Below are 18,261 nucleotides of genomic sequence, written 5' to 3'. Positions count from 1 at the left end.
ATGAAACAAAGTGAAGTCTTCTAATTTTTTTTTAAAGTACTTAAATTTTAAATCCAAGCACAAAATCACCGGCACAAAAAGTGGCTAGATCAAGTTAATAACGGAGATATGACTCGAGTTTATGTTCTTTCTTTCCTTTACCAAAGCTAAACTTGAAAATATAAAAAATAAAATATAAAAAAATAGAGAGAGATGTATAGAAAGGAATATAATCAGTAACGCATCGCTTTTCAGGCATGCAATTATCTACTCTCCTTAAGCTAGCAATAATTGTGGGCAATACGTATGTGTTTTTCTTGAAAATGCCTTCATAATTTTTTCCGAAAATCGGCGGACCAAGATTCATTATTAAATTATTTAGGTATGTTAAAGTTTTGGTAAAATTTGTTTAGAGTCTTAGTTTTGGGAAAAAAATATAAATGATGCCACACATATGTGCATTTAATTAGCAACTTCCTGCATTTTCTGACAGAAGTTGTATCGGTTTTGGTATCTATGACACAAGTGAAATTATACAAGATGACAAATGACTCCGAACAGCTGAAGCAAAAGGCATGGAATAAGTGACAGCGAGAACCACATCGAATTGCAAATGAAAATGCTGTACAACGAAATTTGTAGTTATATGACAAATCAAAATTACAGTGGAACAAAGGAACATGTTATCTTAGCGTCTGTGATGGAAAACAAGCCGGAAAATCTGGAAAATAAGTTTTTTTTGGTATCTATGATCCCATGCGAAATTTTATTAGATGATAATGAATTCGAACAGCAAAAGGAAAAGTATTGGAAAAAAATGTCTTGAGGTAACGATGAACGAAAATGAAGTGTAAAGAGATCTGCGGCTAGAAGACATATGACAACAAGCATCACAATGAATCACAAATGAAAATTTGGAACGAAAAAAAAAATCTGCAGTTAGAAGACAAGCGACAGAGAGATCAAATTGAATTGTAAACGAAGTCTGGTTAGAAAAGAACCAATAGCAAGAATCACAATGAATCCCAGGAGCATGCAAATTCTGTAAAATGTATGGTTATGTAAAGGATAAACATTAGGGAGAAATCGAATTCACCCAGATTTTTTTTTTTCAGTTGAAAATGCTGATTTGTCATCTCATGATTAAAAACTAAAGAATAACACGATAATGATGCTAATGGGGTAATTTGAAAATCACACATGTACCAACCTGTCGCGTGCTGAGTGCCAGGGCCTGGGCGAAGCTCTCGTTCCTGGTGCTAGTTCATAAATCTTACAAGATCTACAATCTTACGTATAAACTTCTTAGAAAATCACATACTACACATTCTTTTATCACATACATATCCAGTAAAATAACCATAAATCTTGGTTTTTTTATATGAATTTAAGACGTCCTATGAGCATGGGCGTGACTTCAGTAAGCTTCAGTTCAGTGACTTCAGTTCTAAGGAGGTGTTCAGAATACGTGGTTAATATAAATGCCTCTGTCAAATCTGAATTAAACACCAGTAATAAGGGTAACACAAGTATGTCAAAAGAATGGACCCCTATCTTTTTTCAAAGCATCTCACCCGAAGGAATCATTTTGGAGCCCCAACTGTAAGGAACACCAAGAGATAGACGAATTGCAAATGTGACGGATACAAGTTCCACTGCTACTTCACCAACTTTCCAAAACATTGGAAAGCCCCTAAACGGCAGTTTTGCAGAATTTTCCAAATCTTTCCAAAATTTTCCAAAGCTTTACCAAGGCCATCAGTATTACAAAGATGGATGTCATGAATAGATTTTAGTGGATAGATCTAAGTATTTCATGGACAAGCTTGATTTCTTGCTGTTAGGCACATTAAATCGTTGAAATAGAGTCGATATATATTTTAGGACTTTTTTTTTTATCTAATTTTTCGCACAGAGTTTTAGTATATACTCGGGTTTGAAGTACAACCGAAATCTTATCTTGTTGAATGAAAACACGGGATTTTGGGCCACGGATGTGCAATTCCGGGGTCATTTGAATTGGTTTATTCAGTGATCACTTTACCATTTCCATGCAATTGCCGTAGACATCACCTTAGATCCGCCTGTGCCGCCAGAGGCAACCAGGACATCAACGAGACTTCGCCATTCTTTTGTGAATTGGGCAGCTGCGTATATGTCCTCCCAATCGGTTTGAAGAGAAGCATGGATACTGCGCAGATCAGACTGGTGTGTTTGTCGCAAAGTGTTCCAAGGTCTTTCCTGTCGTCGACTTCCGTTTGGGTGCCAATGTAAAGTAGCTTTCAGGATCTGAGTGTCCTGCATTCGGAGAACATGGCCCAAGTATCTCCACATCCGAGCTATAGTGATATCAGTCACCAAAGGCTGGTTGGCAAGTTTGCGGAATTTTCTATTTGTGATTCCGTCTGAACAATGAATATTTAAAATTCTTCGAAGACAATTGTTCTCGAATGCAAGGATTCTCTTCTCCTATTATTATTTGTATATGCAATTTTTTAAAGCAATTACAATTTGATTAAGAAGATTTCCAATTCATTTATAAATACATAATTAATGGGGATAAAAAAAAATACGTACACTCCAAAATGTATAAAGATCAGTTTATTAGTTTGGAAGTAAATCCTGTATAGATCAATAAAACTTTACCGTAAAGAGGGTGAAATTGGGATGGTTGGCAGCCTTCCAGCCCACAATATTTAGTGCATATTCTACTCTTTTTAGTTTTAACCTTGCTATTTACTTTTTTAACACTTGGTTTTCTGGTATCTCGTGGTGTAAAAAACACTATTCCCTCACCTTTTTAAAATATCTAATAAATTCAACAAACATTCAACACGAAAACACTTGACTGGGGCAGGAAAGGCCTGGCGGGCTTGAAGCCGCCTCCTCCCTCCCCTCCCCGAAACTCTAAATTCTCTTAAATTTTTTGGCACTTCTCATCCAAATTATCAAACCAAAAAATTCTTATTATTGCCCTCCCCCCCCCCCTGAGACTAAATCCCTTCTTACGTGCCAGTTTTGGGGACTGCCAACCGACTGTCAAGTCTCATCCATTTAATAGGCCGATTTATATTGACTGGGAGAGCAAAATGCTTATATACGTTAGATCCAGTTGAGGCTTTATTTTATTTTATTTTATTTTTTTTTCATGGTCGATGGTTATTATAGGCCTGAATCGACAAACTAATAATCCGATATAACTCACAAATTAATTGCCAGAAAAGGGCAGTTACTTCGATTCGATTTCTTTAAATGACGATTTCAGTTTTTAACGTTCGATTTTGTAATATGGTGAAACTGGGTTTACAAGGGTACGTCTGAATGATGGCTGTGCTGCGCAAGTCTATTGACGACGAAAAAATTAATTACTGGATCATATTTTCATGAATAACCTTGTAATTCAACGAATCATTTTGGAAATCAGTCAATATTTTTCATTCCCTTTTTCTTCCTTTGGCTTTCTGTTTTCTTTGTTGATTTACATTTTTCATCAAATGAATGAGCAAGTATGCATTCTGAAAACGAATCATTAAAAATTAATGAACAATAATCATTAAATGGAATCACTAAAAAAAAAAAAAAAAAAAAAAAAAAAAAAAAAAAAAAAAAAAAAAAAAAAAAAAAAAAACGCTATTAATGAATGAGCATGGATTTTGTTCATGTATGTACATGATGAATCCTAATTTTAATTTGATTCTCATCTCTTTCAGTCTTTCAAATTTCTTTTTCATGCTGTTCGGGCAACAGAGACGTGCTTTGGGAACCTTGTAAAACAACTACACTTTCGTTGTGTAGTAATTTTAATTTTTTTTTTTTCATTTTCTTTCTGTCTTTTTCCGCATTTTTTATCAAATGAATGAGCAAATCTTAACAAAAAATGAGTATAGACTCTGAAAATGAATCGGTAAAAACTCACTAAAAATGAATGAGAAAGGATTCTGTACACAAGAAATCACTATTTTATTTTGATTTTCTTCTCTTTCACTTTTTTAAGTCGGGTAGCTGAGACGTGTGTTTGAACTCTTGCAAAACATATGCCTTTTCATTCTGTACTTAGATTTAGTTTTTTGGTTTTCTTTGTGTCTTTCCCTATATTTTTTATTGAATGGTTGGGCAAATTTCAAAAATGAATTAGTGACATAAATGGTCATGGATTCTGAAAATGAGTCACTGAAAATGAGTCACTGAAAATGAATGAGCATGGATTCTGTACATATATGCACATGATAAATTATTTTTGATTTTGATTTTCATCTCTTTCAGTTTTTCAAATCGGGCGGCTGAGACGTGTATTGGGACACTTGCAAAACATATGCTCTTTCATTCTGTAGTTAAATTCAGTTTTTTTGGTTTTCTTTGTGTCTTTCCTTACGTTTTTTATTGAATGGTTGGGCAAATTTAAAAAATGAATGAGTAAAATAAATGGTCATGGATTCTGAAAATGAGTCACTGAAAATATATGAGCATGTATCACTAAAAATAAATCACTATTAATGAATAAGTATGGATTCTGCACGTATATGCACATGATAAATTGTTTTTGATTTTGATTTTCATCTCTTTCAGTTTTTCAAGTTGGGTGGCTGAGACGTGAATTGGGACACTTGCAAAACATCTGCCTTTTCATTCTGTAGTTAAATTTTGTTTTTTAATTTTCTTTCTGTCTTACCTTACGTTTTTCATGGAATGGCTCGGCAAATTTGTAAAATGAATCAGCATATGTGAATGAAAGAAATAAATGAGCATGGATTCTGAAAATGATTCCCAAAAAAAATGAGCATGAGTTCCGTATATATAGACGATAAATCATGTTTTTATTTTGGTTTTTACTTTAGTTTTTGTTTTTTTTTTCAATTTTTCAAGTTTCTTTTTAGGTTGTTCGTGCAGCAGAGACATGTGCTGGGACCCTTGTGAAGCATCTGCCTTTTCATTCTGTAGTTAAAGTGCTTAATCCGATCATTTTAAACGGCGATTTTCCTGAAAACCAAGCTGCCATAAAAACACTAACTAGGGCTATAGAAAAGCACTCAAAGGATACCCTAGTGCCCATTTTACCAGAAATCATGCCCGGTTTATTGCAGGTAAGCATGCTGAATGTGCCTTAACATGCTACCATACAAAATAACACGCAAAAGGCATTGTCGATATAGTGACAATATAGTTTATTTGTATTAAGGTGCTAACGCTAAATAACTTTCACAATCTAATGCTTTGACATAGTTATGTTTGATAAGAAAAATTAAAACAATTACATTTATCAAATGTGAAAAGACCAAGCAATTACCTTTTAGTCATCAGCGAAAAAAACTGGTATATTGTAATAAAAGAAAAAAAAATACAAATAAAAAGGAAAACATCAAAAGACCTGCATCGAAATTCCTCCAAAAAAAAGAATATTGTAATAAAGGAAATAAATGTAAAAAAAAAAACAAATAAAGAGCAAAATATACATAGGAAAACCAAGTTTTAAATTCCTGCTCATAAGCTCTTTCGTAAGAAAAAGATATAGAGATCCTCCAGAGCCATTGATGGTGCATAAGGCGTAAATCAAACATCACAAGAAAAAAAAAGTTGAATAACAGTAAAATTAAAAAATGGCAGACTGAAAATATTTGTTAAGCAATTAACATCCAAGCAATTACCTTTTAGTCATCAGCGAAAAAAACTGGTATATTGTAATAAAAGAAAAAAAAAATACAAATAAAACGGAAAACATAATAAGACCTGCATCGAAATTCCTGCTAAAAAAAAGTCAAATTTAGTCATCAGCGAAAAAAACTGGTATATTGTAATAAAAGAAAAAAAATACAAATAAAACGGAAAACATAATAAGACCTGCATCGAAATTCCTGCTAAAAAAAGTCAAATTTAGTCATCAGCGAAAAAAACTGGTATATTGTAATAAAAGAAAAAAAAATACAAATAAAACGGAAAACATAATAAGACCTGCATCGAAATTCCTGCTAAAAAAAGGTCAAATTTAGTCATCAGCGAAAAAAACTGGTATATTGTAATAAAAGAAAAAAAAATACAAATAAAACGGAAAACATAATAAGACCTGTATCGAAATTCCTGCTAAAAAAAAGTCAAATTTAGTCATCAGCGAAAAAAACTGGTATATTGTAATAAAAGAAAAAAAAAATACAAATAAAACGGAAAACATAATAAGACCTGCATCGAAATTCCTGCTAAAAAAAGTCAAATTTAGTCATTAGCGAAAAAAAATTGGTATATTGTAATAAAAGAAAAAAAAATACAAATAAAACGGAAAACATAATAAGACCTGCATCGAAATTCCTGCTAAAAAAAAGTCAAATTTAGTCATCAGCGAAAAAAACTGGTATATTGTAATAAAAGAAAAAAAAATACAAATAAAACGAAAAACATAATAAGACCTGTATCGAAATTCCTGCTAAAAAAAAGTCAAATTTAGTCATCAGCGAAAAAAACTGGTATATTGTAATAAAAGAAAAAAAAATACAAATAAAACGGAAAACATAGTAAGACCTGCATCGAAATTCCTGCTAAAAAAAGTCAAATTTAGTCATCAGCGAAAAAAACTGGTATATTGTAATAAAAGAAAAAAAAATACAAATAAAACGAAAAACATAATAAGACCTGCATCGAAATTCCTGCTAAAAAAAAGAATATTGTAATAAATTAAGAAATGGCAGACTGAAAATATTTGTCAAAAAGTTGAATAAGAGTAAAATTAAGAAATGGCAGACTGAAAATATTTGTCAAGCAATTAACATCCAAGCAGAACTTGTGCATTCCGGATGATATTTCTAATTCAAACTAAAATTCTCTGAAGCCTTAAAGCACTAATGACAATGAAAATGAAACCGGAATGTTTGAATTGGTTAAATGGGAACCAATTTATCTTGCAAAATAAGGAAAAAAGGGGATTTCTGTTTTTTTTTGTTTTTTGTTTTTTTTTTGTTTTTTTTTTTTTTGTTTTTTTTTTGTTTTTTTTTTTGTTTTTTTTTTTTTTTTAAGAAAAAGACCTCCATTTGCAGTTATGCAGATTTTTGTAGTAGCAGGAACCGAAATTAATAAAAGAACATTGGTGGAAAATCAGCCAAAAAATAGGCTAAAGATATATGGGATCAAGCTGTTCAAGAAGGTATAGTTGTCCTTTGAACGTGTGTCTTTGGTTATCAACAGATTGTTAATGTTTTAATTTTTACGGGTGAATTTTCAAATTAGTTTTTCTTATTTATTTCCACGATTTTATGTGACAACCCTGACGGCAATATGAGAATGCCCTAAAAATTTCATAACTTTGAATAACCAAAAGAATTTTTTTGAAAGTCACGAATGGGTCTTGGCGGAAAGAAGTGTTACTTCGTTGATGTCCTTGCTATTTTAATAGAAAATTTTTCCAAAATATTTTATTTGAATGCATTTCTAAAAAAGAACTCAAATGGTACGATTTTGGCAGTGCACAAATAGGAAGCGTTTATTGCAAACACAATTTCGCCAGCCAGAGAAAATACATTTGAAGCTCGGATCCGAAAGACAAATGAAGCCAATATTAGCCCACACGAAGTCATGTATTTCTTTGGGTGACATGACGTTTGAAGGCCAAAGTAAATAACTATCCCTTTCGAAATATGGCTAGACTAATCAGGGGAAAATATATGTGAGGTGACTATAAAAGGATGAAAAAACGGGTATCTGTGGAGGATCATTGCAAGAGCACATAGGTTGTAGGGGGCATATATTGCTACTACTACTAACATATCACTGAAGCGCCGAGCCGCCCGAGGCCAACACGGCTGCGCAAGCTTCTCCTCTATCCTAGTGTATTCACTAGGATATATTCAAAAAGCTTCCTTCCTTAGCTTCACTCTTTACCCCCTCCCTCCATCCATTCGAGGACGACCTGATTTTCATTTCACCCTAGATGGCTGGCCAAAAAGGACAATCTTTGGTAATCTGTCATTCTTCATCTGCAGAGCGTGTCCTATCGGCAATCTCAACCTTTCTCTTGTCATAACCCTAGAAAGCGGAATATGGAAACAAAAAAAAGTATTGTGTTTAAGTATTCAGTAAAACTGAGGAACAAAGTATAGAACAGATTTGTTGTCATTAAGCTCTTAGGACTATGTAAAGCATAAAGTTTCTTCAGAACGAGTGATGGCGCACAGACTTTCGATAATTGTCGACGTTTCAGTTGCTGGGTCTTTTTTTCGATGGGGGGGGGGCAGCTAATACCTAGGAGTTAGGATTGAACCCATGGTCACACATGGACAAGCAGATATTAATATACTTTGCTAACACAAGCTTTGGCTAAAATAAACAAGAAATTTCAACAAAAATAAACAAAACAAAAATGAGCATGAAGTGAGATAAGACCAACAGAATTTTTAATTTGCAATGCAATATTAACGCGCTAATTGTGTCTCTTCAAACCGGTGATTCGTAAACACACGCATAGAGAATATAACTGGATGAAAACTATCAAGAAAAAAAGACCAGAAGAGCAACTAATAGTCCTCGTTAATATAGCACACAAATAGGATTATGTTCAGCATTACGTTTTTGTTCACCAATACTTTGAACATCACTTGGAACTTGGAACCAGCATCGTTGTGCACGCGAAAAAAAAAATTCCGAACATGATGTCGTTAGTAACATCCTAATATTTTTATCCTTAAAGCCTCATCTGCATCCAACTGATGGGTGGATACTAATGTTATGATTGCCCGTAAATGACTTAGGAACGGCTTAAAAACGGTGAATTTCATAGTATATCAGCATTTGTCAGTTTTTCCGTCCAATGAATGGAGATGATCCGGCTTAGGCGCAAGTTTTTCAACCCTCCGAGTTTCATTTCCAGTTGTCTGTCTAAGTATCATTTTTTTTTTTTTTTTTTTTTTTTTTTTTTTTTTTTTTTTTTTTTTTTTTTTTTTTTTTTTTTTTTTTTTTTTGCCATAGCAGAGTGTTGAAAGAACAACGCTATTGAAGAGTTGCTGTTGTTGTTGCAGGGAGTACTTTTGGCTTTTCCAGATGTTTTTGTAAACCCTGTGATATCTCCTAGACGGTGGCACCCTACTGTCATTGATAGTGTGGGGATTGCACTACAGCATATACTACCGTACGACGCTGTTGGGACCCTATGATGGAAGCCCACGCCTAATATAATAACTAAGAACTCGATAAAACCTACATTTCTTTATAGGCTAACGTTTTTAGCCTGTAATTGTCCGGTCATACGTCGGCATAAGAAAACAGTACCCTGCTACTTCCTCTGTCCTTGGGGATGTCTTCAACCAATCAGCTCTGACCGACTTCCCTAACCTGTCTCAGATTAAGGAATAACGACTTTCGTAATATAAGAAAAACAACAACTCACTTTTCATTATCAAACCACAGTCGAAACAAAACTTTTTAAAAATCATACAAATAAAGCAAAGTAAAGCTGCCCTCAAACTCGGAGCCTATAGATTTGACCAATAAGGAAAAGATGACAGTGAATGAGCTTTGTCGGCCAATTCGCTGCGACCTTGGGAAGTAAATCAAAGAAATGCAGTTGAGACAACAGAATGCAGTAGAATGGCTAATTTTGTGAAATGTTCAAACAGAACTTTAATACAGTTAGGCTATATATTTAAAGCAGCATTGAAAGATTTAAAATCAGAGCATTAAAAGAAGTAACTAAAAAGGGAAAAATGAATTTATATGAAAGGGGAAAGAAAATTTATCTCATATCAAAATGCAATATACAGTATACAACACCGTCTATATCTATGACAATTTCTTTTCGTGACATTTCCATTGGACATGTCCATATCATTTTTTAGTCAAATTTAAATGTTACACCAATACATTTTGTCCATGAAGTGCCACTGAAAGTAATGAAGTCTTCTTGGCATCTATTTTCGACGATACTTTATTTTTGCTACCAATGTTTCGCAGTTTGAATAGTATATATTTTGCTTCGTTTTACTTAACATTTTTTTTCTCTTTCAATTCAGTTTATTTGTCCTATTAATAGTCTTGCGACAGTCCTGAAAGTTATTGGCAAAATGTACACTATTCAATGACAATCAAAGAACCTTTGGTAGTCCTACCAAACCTAGCAGAGTTTCTTTTGTGAGATATTTCTATGGCCCATATACATATTATATTCAGGTCAGATATAAATCTAACGCCAAGAATGATATATCTTATCCATTAAATGCAATTAAAAATAATAAAATTGCTTCGAAATCTATTTTTGACGATAATTTATTCTTGCTACCATGTTTTGCAGTTTGAATAGTGTGTGTTTTTATTCATCCCTTTTTTTTAATTCAGTATATTCTTCCTATTTATAGTTCTATGACAGCACTAAAAATAAAATATCGGCAAAATGTATACTGATTCATGAAAATCATGCGATAGTTCGAAACGAAAAATTCGATAAAACCTACTTTTTTTTAAGGTTATCGTTTTAGCCTATGATGGTCCGGTCTCACATCAAATAGCCTTAATTGGGCCTACTATACCTAGGGCTTTTCTTATTGTAACATATTTCAATAGAAAATGTGTATATTATTTTAAATTTTTTAACAAAAAAGTTTTTGGTGTGTTTTTTAAATTTTTTTTTGTCAGACCTACCCACCCCCAATAAAAATACCCTCCCACGAGCAAAGTCCTGGATATGCCCTTGTGAACAGTGTATATTTTGATTATTTTTATTTTATTTTTTTCAATTCAGTTTATTTTTTCTATTTACAGTCTTACGACAGTTCAGAAAGTATTGTACGGAAAGCTGCGGTATTTTCTATGGTAGCTCTACACTTAGCAGTGGGCGAAAGCGTTATGGTGGACTATTATGACTCTCTGAACCCCAGCAAGTTGAAACTTCTGAATCTTTACATCAGAAGAGCGGAATCTCAATCCGCCACAGCATCACAGTCTCATACACCAGCCATGGCCGAATCTCCTAACCCACGCTAATAAGAAGAACAAGAAGAAACAATGGGCTTAACAGCGCTTTCAGTTACAAATATTAACGCAGCGATGACTCTTGTTAAATAACAAGTGATACTAACAATGGCGGTTAATAGTGGGAGAGCGGCAAAAATTTGCTTTTTAAATATTGGGCGGAAGTATTATTGTTTAATAAATATTTGTTCTTTTTTTAGTAAATGTTTTTAGTATTTTTACTTATCCATCCATTAATCTTGTGTAATGCAATTGCGTTTTTCTATTATTTATTTTCTTTATTAATTTGACTCCTAAACATTAGTTGTAGAAGTACACTGTGATTTTTTTCTTATCCTCTTAACTTTGCTTCAAGTCATGAGCGAAGTATGTAAAACCTTCCGAAGCAGAAATAGATCTATTACGAAATCACATTTTGTATAATTTTTTTTCGTTTTCTTGATATTTTATGAAAAAAATTGAAACATTATTCCCCCTCCCTACTTGTTTTCAACATCTAGATAAGGTAATATACGTTGTGCCAGTACGATATTTCTTTTTTTTTACCCTCACTCATATCGACGAGCTCTGTATCACTAGAACACAACATTTATCTTAGGGGAATGCTTTAGTTTTGACAGTTTTTTGAAGGCGCTGGTAGATGGTTGACTAGTGACATCTATTGTCAAGCAACAAAAAAAGTAGATGCGATATTGTTTATCGAGAAGCTTTAGAAAATGCTCTAAATCTCCAGTGCGGGCATTTTTAAATGGTATATAAATATTGAATTTTTATAGACGGCAAGTGAAAGTTACTTGATTTAAGTATAAATCAAGTTTTTACCTGTCAATAGCTGGTATATTATTTTATATTGATGAAAAACAGATCATTTCAGTGATTTTTTTTATTCTAAATACATGGAAAACTTTATATTGTGTGCATTAATATTCATCTGTTTCAACTTCATTATGTTGAAATAACTGTTGTGTAGTTCAAGTCGAAATAGCATAGATCTGTAGGACAGGGGTTGACAAGTTTCCACAGTCCCTAGAACCATAGTTGTGTACAGCCGAATTTTTTTTTTATTATTATTAGCACGAATGTTGGCTATATTAATCCAAAGAGTTTCTTAGCCTATATGCTTAAACCCAGTGTACTCTACCGCCTGGCTCCATCCATTTTTGTGGGTCTTACTAGGAATTTTGTTCTTTTTTTAAAATGCATTGCGTCATCTTTTCCCAATTTAAAAAAAAAATCTAATAAATCGTGTAGACCAAAAGAAATAAAAGTCGAATTGTAAACCCGCAAAAAACAGAGCGAATCAAATAGAAAAGTATTGCGGCTTAAAAGAAAAAAAATTGCTTATTAGTAACAGACAAAATTCCGATGAATATTTTTTAGTTTTTTGCACTTTTGAATAAAAACTACACGACATAAAACGTTTTGTGAAACCGGATCTGATTTGTTTATTTCTTACATTTTAATGACCTTACCACGTAGCTATGAGGGATTTAAAATTAAGGATTACATCCTGCATGATCTTTAGGGGGGAATCATCCTCCCTCTCCCTTTTGCATGCACGTGTAGGAATGCTCGGATTACTTTTGACTTTTATTCATTGTTCAAATGAACGTTAAAAGTGTTACAGGAAATCTATTAAACATGAGAAACATGTGGCCTCCAAAGAATCCTTTCTAGCCATGCTGTAGGCAAAGGCCATATCCAGGGGGGGTACAAAGTATAACCCCCCTCCAAATGTTTTTCTGACTCGGAAAAGCGTAACAAAAATGAACATAAACAAATTTTTTGCTTTTTTTGAGGGTTTTTGTGTACACCCTCCCCCCCCGAAAATATTCCTGGATACGGACAACCTGAATGCTTGTCCTGGTTGGACAAACATTTCTAGGGGGAGGGGGGCTCAAACCGGTTATCCCCCTCACCCTGGATACGGCCTTATCTATACAAAGTCAGAACGATCTAGACAATTTTTTTCTCTTTTAGTCCTCCCCATTCTTCAAAGAACGCCGGATTTGTTCACTCTGGTTTCTGTTGTCTCGTGCTGCCCCTAAATGTGAAGAGGTTTTTGGTTTTTCCATTATCTTTACTCTTCTTTGTACATTACTTGTTTGAATGAACTTGTTCAGAGAACTTATTATTATTAACAGACAAATTATCAAAGAGTTTGCTCGAATTCAAATCGAACTTTTTAGAGCAGAAAACGATGATGAAAATAATTTAACGATTTCTTTTTTTTACGGATGAAAAAAAAAACTTACCCAAAATCGTAGATAACAATAAATTAGTAAAGAAAATAAATTAGAAACAATCTAAAAAGATTAAAAATTTTAATCGGTGATAGCTAAATTTTTGCATTAAATATGATAAAATAGTTGTTGCTTTTTTTTTGTCTCAAGACATGGGTTAGGCTCCTGCTATTATAGTCGAAGTATTGTATTTCATCACATGTCTTGATTTGAAAATATATCCTATGTTAAAGATGCTGGTAATTGCTAAAAAATAACAAGAGGATGGTAAAATCCAGATTCCTAGGTAGTGAACCTAGCGTATTTCATCTTGTGCAAGAATAGGATCACCATCACCTAAAAGCAAGGGTGGTTTTGAAGGAGGGGGGGTAAATCTTTTAGTATCAGTGATCTTCTCTTTGGTTATTATAATTTGTTTACTGGGCTTTTTCAGCCTTTTGTGAAAAATCGGGCCTGGATAATACCTTCCCTCCCCCCTTAGGTGACATTCAAGGGTGAAATGCGGTAAATTTATGAAAAATATATTCTTTCGTTTTTGGCTGGTTGCTGAGCCTCGTCCAAAAGGAAAACTTTTTTTGGCCATTTAATTTTAAGAACAGTCCGCCCTCCATTTCATGAAATTAGGCTGTTTGAGAAAAAGAAGTATTTAAAGGGACATAATCTGTATGATGATGTTAAATATCCTTTTAAACAGCTTTAAGGCCTACTTTTCAACTTATTAGTTTTTTACGCTAAAATTGACTACATTCTGTGTTCCTTTACCCTCATTTTTTTCTAAAGTTTTGTTATGATTAATGCACTCATGTTCGTCTTTGAGCATGTGATAGCATATGCCGAATTCGTCATCACCGTTCGTATGATAGCTTCGACTACACCCAAATTTTTGGATAATCCTGAATTTCCGCAAAAGATAATTGGGTTTTCCAAAATCTCCCGAAAGTTAAAATTCATATATCCACGAACTATAACGTGAAGTACAAGTAGCTAATTCTTATAAACGTGAATTTTCAGAGAGATTTTGAAAAATCTTTTTTTTCTTGTGGACATTTTGGGAAATGCCGAAAAATTTGTGGAGGAAACTCTGTTTTATAGAAAAATATATGTTGGATGATAGGAAGTTTTGGTTTTTATTCTCTTGTGGAATGTTTCTATGAGGAAAATATTAATAAAAATCCTGATAAACAGTCTTTGTGCAGAAAAAGCGCCTAAGTCTCTATGTTGAGGTTATATATCTACGAATTAGATGATATTCTCGTCAGTAATAATCTATGCTCTATCTTGAGGACTCTCGTGCTAAGGAGAAGATGCTTATCTTAAGAAGAGATGGAATAAGTTTTAGTAAGGAAATCATTACTGGTGCCATCTACTGTTAAGGACCGTTTGATACCTATTTGGGGATCGTGATCAAGTTTTTTTTTTTTTTTTTTTTTTTTTTTTTATAGCAAAAATAAAGAGTAATTGTATAATTTCAAACGGGTAGAACTGAACTAACATGAGAATTCAAACTTAAACGGCCATTACTATGAAAGAAAATTTATACCTAAGGGATAAAAGGAATAGACATTTCAGTAAAGATAAAATGAAACTTAAGGACAACATAAATTAACAAAATAAGTGTGATTATAAATACTAATGGTAATAAGCGCAAATGTTATTTAAATAGTGACGATAATGAGGATAGAGGGAAAAGGAACCTGGGAATGAATTTGCACTCTATTAGTGAACTGCAATAGAGTTAAACTTTAGACTGGATTATCTAGTACTCTCGAGAGTATTCTACAGTATTATGTTTCTGTGCCATTTTTCTTTTTTTCTTTTCTCATTCTCTGCTTCTCACGCTGAAAAATGTATACTTTTAGTGTAATCTTTTATTATTTCTTTTTAGCAACTAGAAGTGATTTCAATAAAGCTTCGTTATATTCTTTTTGTTAACATACTGCTGAAAATATACGAATGTTCATGTCTCTCTTCTATCTTTTGTTCCCGTCTTAGACCTTCCCCACTCATATTCTGTTTCCTTTTACTAGATTCCCATACTCTTTCCTCATTTTTCTTTTTACCAAAAGGGAAAAAAAATCCTTTACCAACAACCCATTTTAACCGCTTCCCATACTTTGTTCTTTTTTCCCTTTACCAAAAGAAGAAAAGGTTTCCTTTTACGAGCTTCTCTTACTATTCGCTCTTATTTTTGAATGAGTGTTGAACCTGCCAAATTGGTTTCCGTCATGAAATGAACAATTGAGAGATGTTATAAAAAATATATTGCCGGGCTCAAACCAAAAAGAGTATTGTGCTCTTTTGAAAATGAGGTACACAATGAGAGTAAAGAGAAAGAAAGTAAGACGGCACTAGACCCTTAAGGTCCAAACCGGTTGTGCTGATCTCCGTTTCATGGTCCTTCAGCCAGGAAGTGCAGGAAGGGAAGTTGACATGGTCCTAAAGTATGAGTTAAGGAAATCGGAGATGGGGACTGTAGTTAAAATTACGTTTACAGAAACTCAAAGAAAATACCATCCCCCAGAAAATTTTTCCCTCGGAAAATTTTTTTCGCAACAGGGATGGGGGGATTTTCTGGAAAAATTTCCAAGGGGATGTTTTCTGTGGATGAGGAGATCTCCGCCGGGGGGAGGGAATTTCTGGAATACTTCTAACTAAAATAATACGGTCGTTATTGATACACGCGGAAAATTTTCGTGGAAGGGGAGGGAGGCTATTTTTAGCAGGGGAAAATTTCTTGGGATGGGATGGAATTTCACAGAGAGGAAGTTTTCCACATGGGGAAGTTTTCCACATGGGGAAATTTTTCTTGAATTGATTTCCTTTGTGATTGCAGCAATGTGCGACGAATAAGTTCCAGGAGGTTTACTTAGGAATACGATTGAAAGATCATGAATGCATGATCACGAAGAAAGAAAGATCACAGATACATGTTTTTTTTGTTTGTTTTTTTTAGGGGTAATTGTGTCAAACAAATGACCCTAGAACATCGGAACAGGATTCATTTGAATAGAAATTAACGGTTTTAGTGCCCTTTTAAAGTGAACCAAAAGATTGAAGGGCACTTTTCTTCTCCCATGCCACTTTTTTCCCCGAAATCGTCTGATCAAAATTTTTAGATAGCCATTTTGTTCAAAGTAGTTGAAAAGTCCCAGAACTGTGCCTTTGGAAATAACATAACCACCACCTAGCCTCTGGGGATTGGTCTTTAAGTTATCAATTTTGCCCATTGTTTATGTAGCCTATGGTATTTCTTATTGGAAAGTATGCAGACATTTTCGGGGGAGGGGGATTTTGAGCTTAGGGTGTGATTCTATGGGGATAATTTTCTGTGTTGAGCGAAATTTCCAGGGTGAGCTTTCCACGGGAAATTTTGCACTGGGGGGATTTGACAGAATTCATCTACGAAATTCTTTTTGTCTTAGTTTTTCTATGCCTACTCAATTTTGTATGTTTAGATGTTCCTGGGGAATTGTTCGTAGGAAATTTTCAGCGTGTTTAGATTTTCGGGAAATGACTTTAATGGATGGGGGAATTTCCGGAGTGATTGGAAAAACGATTAGAACTTAAAATCTCTTTCAAATGACAGCATGCTAAACAGAATTTTTCAGGCTGAATTTGCAAGAATTTTCAGCGAGGATGAAATTCTCCGGAAGAAATTTTATTTGGGAGGGGTGTTTTCTTACGTGGGAGGAACTTTCCACGAAGGATTTTCTCTTTTAGGGGAGGAAATTTTTCACGAAGGGTTACCTAGATTTACTGGCACTATTTAAAGAGCGATCAGAAATTAAATTAAAAAAAACTAGATTTTTCAACTGAAACTTAGGAGCAACATTAAAACTCAAAACGAACAGAAATTCTTCCGTACATGAAAAGACTGACTCCTCTTCAATTCCTTCCTCTTTATGCTAAAGTTTGACTGTGTGTCCCAATTTAGTAAGAATTACTTCTGAAACACAAGAGTCGTTTAATTAGAATAGGAAGCTTTTTTTAAAAGTGCTAAAAACTTTAGCGTGAAGAGAAGGGTGTTGAAAAGTAGGCAACCCCTTTATATACGGAATAATTTCTGTTCGATTTTATTTTTAGCGTTGCTCTTTACTTTTATTTGAAATTCTTGTTTTGTTAATCGCGAAAAACATTGACCAAGAACTACAATTTGGAAATGCACCAATTCACAAGGTACGATACAGTTTTTATTTGCCTCCACCTAAAAGTCTTAATCATAAATTTTAAATTTGATGATTTTTAATGTAAATTTACATAATGTATAACGTTGCCAAAGTGGTACAATTGTACTGTTTCTGGTTCAATTTTGAAGTTTTTGTACAACATGGTACATTTCAAAATTTCTTGGTCCAATTGACTTTTCAGGTACATTCTGATCCTACCTGACTCAGGTATCTATTCAAGTCTTAATTTATAGAGTTTTCTTCTTGTTATGGCAAATTTTAAACTTGCTATGCACATGATACAAATTAATCTTTTGCGATACAATTTTAGTCGGAAAACTGGTACAGCTTATTTCAAAGCTTTGGCAATATTGCCAATATATAACCAGTTTCTTCCACTATCTTGGAATTTTTCAGGGTTTCTCAAACTTCCACGGAAAAATGAGTTCTTATAAATATGCCTGACAGTAAACATTAACGAAAATTAAATATATATACATACATATATATATATATATATATATATATATATATATATATATATATATATATATATATATATATATATATATATATATATATATATCATGTTTGTATATTTCTTGCGTTTAATTTAATATAGTTCGTTTGCTTGTGACTAATACTTTTTTAAATTTCACATTTTTTTTCAATCAGTTGTTATCAAGTGGCCCTACTTTTTTTTATATGCTGACAGCGGAATTTTTTAAGGCAATTTTTTTAAAAGCAAGGCATTTAAAAATGAGTAGAAAAAAAGTGAAAAGTAATATTACACGTATGTACAGTAAGATATACATATGGCTGAAGTGTATATAGATGCAATATGCTAAGATATAAAACAGTGAGATGATGATAGATGAAAAATAGCGTAGTTTAAGATAAGTTTAATGTTTAAGATGTAGTTGAATGAAAAACTT

The 18,261-nt window shown here is 33.3% G+C and overlaps 1 protein-coding gene across 1 annotated transcript in view; it reads left to right on the top strand.

Annotated features, from left to right (window-relative positions):
- The window catches only part of LOC136031837 (CLIP-associating protein 1-like), a gene marked incomplete in the record, with an annotated part of 169,070 nt that extends 153,946 nt beyond the window's left edge, over positions 1 to 15,124 (top strand). Inside the window, 2 exon segments of the mRNA XM_065711673.1 lie at positions 4,854 to 5,060; positions 10,708 to 15,124. Coding sequence (XP_065567745.1) covers positions 4,854 to 5,060; positions 10,708 to 10,929 — 429 coding nt within the window.
- Positions 15,125 to 18,261: the final 3,137 nt, after the last annotated feature.

The sequence above is a fragment of the Artemia franciscana genome, chromosome 10 (genome assembly GCF_032884065.1).
Source record: "Artemia franciscana chromosome 10, ASM3288406v1, whole genome shotgun sequence".
Taxonomy (NCBI): Eukaryota; Metazoa; Arthropoda; class Branchiopoda; order Anostraca; family Artemiidae; genus Artemia; species Artemia franciscana.
Note: the sequence above shows the minus strand (reverse complement) of the source record. Positions and strands in the feature narration are given on the sequence as shown.